The sequence below is a fragment of the Corvus hawaiiensis genome, chromosome 20, assembly GCF_020740725.1.
Source record: "Corvus hawaiiensis isolate bCorHaw1 chromosome 20, bCorHaw1.pri.cur, whole genome shotgun sequence".
Classification (NCBI taxonomy): Eukaryota; Metazoa; Chordata; class Aves; order Passeriformes; family Corvidae; genus Corvus; species Corvus hawaiiensis.
The window spans coordinates 4,098,163-4,104,162 of record NC_063232.1 but is presented as its reverse complement, the minus strand read 5'-3'; the positions used below and the strand labels follow the sequence as shown (position 1 = coordinate 4,104,162).

The 6,000-nt window shown below is 55.0% G+C and overlaps 1 protein-coding gene across 3 annotated transcripts in view; it reads right to left on the bottom strand.

Annotated features, from left to right (window-relative positions):
• Positions 1–2,332: 2,332 nt before the first annotated feature.
• SSH2 (slingshot protein phosphatase 2) overlaps positions 2,333–6,000 on the bottom strand; it is an 88,216-nt gene continuing 84,548 nt past the window's right edge. For all 3 annotated transcript variants that reach the window (XM_048324336.1, XM_048324339.1, XM_048324337.1), the window contains one exon: positions 2,333–5,394. In XM_048324336.1, coding sequence (XP_048180293.1) covers positions 3,427–5,394 — 1,968 coding nt within the window. In that variant the 3' untranslated portion in view covers positions 2,333–3,426. The remainder of the gene's footprint in view (positions 5,395–6,000) is intronic.

The following is a 6,000-nucleotide window of genomic DNA, read 5'->3' as shown; positions in this document are numbered from 1 at the left end:
GACCGTGCCCCCAGGAAAGGGCCGAGAGGGGAGAGATTTGTACACGTCACAACTTCTCAAGCAGACCGGACACACACTCACACACACACCCACACACACCACCGAGTGCAACAGAACGCAGTGTAGAACCAGTTTCACGCACACGCAGTCCGTTTGTGCAAGGCTCACACGTTACAGTACGGCCGGGACGGGGCAGCGATGGCTGGGATATTGTACAGGAGTCAATGTAAACAATAAAGCGTCCTCCGAGAGGCTTCGCCAGAGACCAAAGAACAGTTGCTTTGTACAAAAATGCCCTTAAAACAACACGTTTCTCCCAAACCCCCTCTACCCGCGAGGCTTGTCAGCTGCTGAGCACCCCGGAGGTGCTGCTGCTCCCTGTGGTGCTCAGCGGGTCACAAGAAGCTCTCGTGGGGTGGCTCCAGGAACCTCCCACGAGCCAAGAGCATGGAGAAGGGACAATCGTCCCCAGCAGACACCTCTGATGCCAGGGGCTTGGTGGCTTCATTGCCCAGACACTGGGAAAGGAGGTCCAGGTCCCTCCAGTCCGTCCCCTTCCTGCCATCCCGCTCAGAGCCTCCAGACCTCCAAGGCCTTCATCACTCTGCAAGAGAACCACTTTTCCTGACTCCCTCTGCCTGCCCACAGCCTTCTCAGAGAAAAACCAGTTGTGCTGGGCCAGAGCCAAGGACAAGGGGACAGCGAAGCACCTCCCTGCAGGGGCCTCTGCCCCTTTGCTGCTCTCCCCAGCTGAAGCACCTGGAGAGCAGCTGAGTATTGGAAGGAAGCAGCATTTCTGGTCTGCATCGAAGACCCTTCCCAGAGGGCATTTCTCCTGAGATCAAGCCGGGCAAAGAAACCCGATCCTTTTCCTCCTCCTCCTGCCTTCTCAAGGGAAAAAACTCTACACAAGGCTTTTCCCTCCCCAGCAGATCCTCGTCACCAGGACATGCTGCCAGCCAAGCATGCACCCTCCAATGCAAGGCAGGCTGGTGGCACCCAGTCCCTTCCACCTGTGGAGGGGCAGGCAGGCATGTCCTTGGGGTCAGGACGGTGGGCAGTAGGGCCTGGTGCAAGTTTGTGGGGGAGGTAAGGACTGAACCTGCCCTTCTCAAGATGACATGAGCCACTTGGCCTTTCCACAGGGTCTGCCTGGCTCCGGAGCCAGCTGGAGCGGGCTAGGAGAAGCCACATGTCTCTCAGTGTCCCAAAGAAGTATCTGGCCTCCTGGGCCAGGGGCTTGGGTGACTTCTAGGGACTGAAATGGCCTGGGGTGACGTGCTGTTTGACCCAGGACAGGGCTGTGCTCCAGCATGGGTGACAACCCCCTGCCAGAGTTCAGGAAAGGGAGGGATAGTGCTTGTGGCTGCTGGAGCACAGGTAGACTCACAGACCTTGCCCAGGCTGCAAGGCAGCACAGGAGGACCCCTGGGAGCTAATGGAGCGCAGCAAGGTGGCATTACCTTGCCAGCTGCTCGGCTATCCTCTGCCACCAGCTGTGGGCAGGCTGGGGATCGCTGACACCCCTTCCCCAGGGCAGGCACATGCTGCTTCCCAATACTCCAGAGCACTCCGGTGCCGTGCACTCCTTTCCAGCTCAAGAGTTTGTCCCATCAGAGCCTGCAAGGCTCTGCAGCTTTAGGGCTGCTTTCTAGACATGGCCTTGGCTGCTGCTCCTCCCACACCACGTCCTCTCCGTGCTGGGCTTCAGCAGCCTGAGCCATTCTGCATCTTCTCTTTGCTTTGCTCTTCCCCAGAGGGCAGGTCTGGGCCCCAGCCGAGCACCAGCTCAGGACTTGCCACAGGACTGTGGACAGGACCCAGAGCTCCTCTTGGCCTTTCCCTCTGCTCCTACAGCACAGGGACAACTTGCTGATGCACACAGCTAGAAATGAGGAGCTTTGATTAGCCAAACTGCTCAGAAACCACAAAATAATTTGCTGAAACTTGGAGCAGAGCCTTCACACACGGTTTCTCTGGGGAAGCAAGAACCTGCAGAATGGCTTGGAGCAGCCAAAAGCTTTCCACGTCCAACTGGCACTCCTGGAGCCCAGCTTCAAGCAGGACGGAGATGGGCAGACACACAGTGCCCCTCCCACCGTGGGGTAACAGGGGTTCACGCAGGACTGGAGGAGAAGGGACACATTTGGCATCGAGGCTCACTTTTGGAAAGGGAAGACAGCTTAAAATGTCAAATCCACTCCCGTGTCTGTGCAGATCACAAAGAACAGAACTGAGTTTGAGTCAGGTGGGTTTGTTTTCCAGTTTACAGAACACAGTCTCGCCCTTTTTTTTTTTTAAAAAAAAACATAGAAAAGACCAAAAAAAAATTAATATAAATATCATATATACAATTTAGCCCCCCCCCCAAAAAAAAAAAAGAAAAAAAAGAAAAAGAAAAAGAAAAATCTTCACGAAAAGATTTTCTCTCTGGGTCCAGAGTTAGAAGTGACAGCAGAGAGGACAAAGCTTTGCATTAAGGGCAGTATGTCATGTAACAAAAACAGCTCAAGGTTGGGGAGCGGCCAGAAACACCCGTGAGCGTGGCAGAGAGGAGAGGGAAACTCAGGCAGCACAAGAACAGCTTTGGGGCAGAGGGCAGGCAGTAGGAGGAGGGCGGAGGACAGATGATATGGCCATGAACTTGGAAGGCCCACAGCAGTATTCAAGTAATGGGAGGGTTAAAACCCTTATGAGGCGTTTGTTTTAAAAGAACACTGGCTTTGGGGGTAGAGGTGAATGTGGCAGCTCTTGGAGGAGCTCTGCCCCACCTCAGCACAGAGCAGAGAGCTCTGTGTGCCCCATGGCAGACAGGAAAGCTGGTCTAGGTGCTGCCTAGGGTTATTAGAGCCCATCCCTCGGGAGGACTTACCCCTGTGTGCTCCTTTTGGGGAAGCACCAGCTGAAGCGAGCCCAGGGGGTTTGTCCTGAAGCAGCTTTGTGAGGGTTCTGCCAGCATCGTGGAGTTCCAGTTTACAGAATAAAAGAAAGGCCAAACAAAGGGACCTTGGCACAACCTTCACATTTACAGGGGCTCTCACCCCACCAACTGCCCAGCACCATTTCAAGGCATGGGGAAAATTCAAGTTAGGAACTAGGATCTGGTTGTAAGCAAAACTCCACCTTGCCGAAGCAAGCCAACATCAATTTTCTCATGGTAAAGGTGTTCTTTTAAAACAAACCAACAACAACAACAAAAAAAGAACATTTGAGGTTATCTGAGTTAAACTTAAAAAAACCCAAACAGTCCTGCAGTCAGAGTCACACATAGAAGAACCAACCCACACCTACATGCGCCAGGAACAGTAAAATGACAATATATATAAAATTAACCAATAAAGTGCATGTTCCTTATATTACACCTGCCCCTTGCGTGAAAGCAACACCACGGGTTCTGGGTAAGAAATCACAGCCAAGGGCCCAGGATCACATCGTGTTGTAGAGGGGATTGGTTGTCCGCTTTTTGTCATTGGTCTTTTTGAGCCTCCTCAGAGGGTGAGTTCTCCCGTGCTGCTGCCGTGGGGCGACAGCCAGAGCTTGAGATGGAGACAAGGAGTCCAGGACCTGCACTTGGAGCAGTGGAGGGCTCTCCCCGGAGCTAGTCCACGTCGGATCTGCACTGGAACACAAACTCTGCTGGCTGGAGCTGCACTCTTTGGCGTACTGAGCCAGCGGCCTCTCCACCGGCTTGCTCTGGGCAATGCACTCGGCTGTTCTGAGCTGTTCCACAAAATGCCTAGTGGGCTCTGGGGAGGAGAGGAGATGCTCCCCACATGGACTCTCCGAGCCCTTCTCGAAACTCCCCCCACAAAAGCCACGACCGAGGGCAACGCAGGTGAGAAGCACCGGGTTGGCATCGGAAGAGGCTGACTCCCTCTCACGTAAGTCATCCTTGGAGAGGTCCAGGCAGTCCAGTTTGGCCAGGGATGCCGAGCGCTTCATGTGGGAGGGCGTGGTGAGCCCTGCGTGCCGGATCCGAGCCTCTATCTCCTTGGCCCGCTGCTTGACCAGCCCGGGGCTGCTGGAGCGCTCCTCCACGCTGCGGCTGCTGGAGCTGTGCGGGAGGCTGTAACACAGGAACGAGATGTCCAGAAAGTCCATGTTTTCAGCATGCTGCCTGCTGAAGTCCTCACTGCTCAGCTGCCTCGAGATGCCAGCACTGCCCCCGCAGAGAGGTTTGGGACCATCCCTGAACGGGAGAGTTGCATCTCCCTCGGTGCCACACGGCGTGACCGGCTCATCGTCTGTACTCGTGCTCTGCTCGGTGACACCTTCCAGGTGAATGACGTAGGGGTAAGGAGAGGGCTCGAGGCTGCCTGGAGGTGGACAGGTCACCTGGGCAGAGGGAGAAGCAACGCCGAGGTGAGCAGATATCCCACCGCCTTCCTCGCTGGGGCTGCCCACGGTGAAGGCGGCCTGCTTGCGTACCGTGTGCTCCGGCGGCGAGGGATCCACCGGAGCCTTCTCCAAGCACACCGAGGGGTTCAAGTTTTCATCTAAAGACGGGGTGGCCGTGGCCAGCCCGCCCTGCTCACAGCTTGTGTCGGGGCGCTGCTCTGCAGGCCTCACCGTGAGAGTGTATTCGATGATTTCGATTCTCTTTGGCAGGAGGGAGGGCAGGGACGGCTCCTCCGTCCCGTCAAACGAGACCACTGTCCTGCGCTCTTGTGCCGCTCCCTCCTGCCCCGGGCTGGGCTCTGCGGGCAGGGACTCCTGGGCAGGGGGCCCGAGGGGTGCAGGCAGGTGTCTGCCCACAGGCTGCTCTGCCCCAGGAGGCAGCAGTGGTTCCTCAGCGCCTGGACCCTGAACCTTCTCACCCTCCAGAGCCAGCTCCAGGGGTGGCTCCTCGCTCTTCCCCCGTGGCAGGAGCTCGGCAGCAGGGGAGTCGTTCCTGGAGTTCTTGCGGGTCAGTAAAGTGCAGGCTGGGGCTGTGTGCTGGTGCTCCTGCTCCTGCCTCAAGCGCTCCTCGAACTCCAGCGTGGCGCGCCGGACGGAGCCGGGGCACCACTTGGGCTCAGGGTTGATAGAGCCACGAGGCTCCTGCTGCTCCCCACCAGAGCTGCTTTCCTCCAGGTCTGATTTACCAGAAGACAGCTGCAGAGATGGGGCTTCTTCCTGCTCAGCTGGCAGAGGGTCCTTCTCCTTTTCCTGGTGTCCAGCACAGGCTCCTTCACTCTGTTCCAGTTTTTCTGATGCCCAAATCACCTCCACTGGCAGGTCATGCACCATGTTCCTCTTTGGTGTCTGGCTGAGGTTGGCTGAACCCTCTTTTTGCTGGGCAGGTCCTACTCCCTGGTTGATTGACTCAATCTCTGTGATAATTTCCTTCACAGAAATGGCATTTTCCGAGTGGGATCTCGTGAGATGACCTGCACCAGGCAGCTCAGGGACCTCCTGCAACACACAGACAGGAGAATTACGGAGTGCATCAGCTGTGCTGACACAGAGCAAACAGCAGCAGGGTAGAGAAAACAGGGGTGCACATCCCCAAAGGAACAAAAAAGCATGTGGCAGTGTGTGGAGAGAGATCACCACAGCACTGATCACTAACGTAGATTTTTTTACTGTCTCTGGGACTGAACTTAACATATTCCAGGCTGGATCTTCACTTAGACTGAGATCTAAGAACTTTAATTGCCACAAACCCCAAGGAAAAGGTAGCTTTTTTTTTTTAAGTGAAGAAAAGTCCAACAGAAAGAATCCTAATACTGCTAAAAGTGCCATTTTGAACTGAAAACATGACAAATTCTGCTCATGTATGGAGCAAACAGAAGTACAGCAAAAAGAATGACCAAGCACTGAAACACTCTGGTTTCCCAGAGGAAAATGGCCAGGGAGGATCCCAATCCCCACAGACACTCTCTGCCAAATCACAGGAGAGAGCACTGGCCTATTATATTTGGAAGAGCCTTACTGCCTCACATGGAGATGGAAAAGATTCAAGCAATTCAGTGTGGAATTTAAATAAGAGAAGCTCCCAGAAAATGATGGCCCAGGACA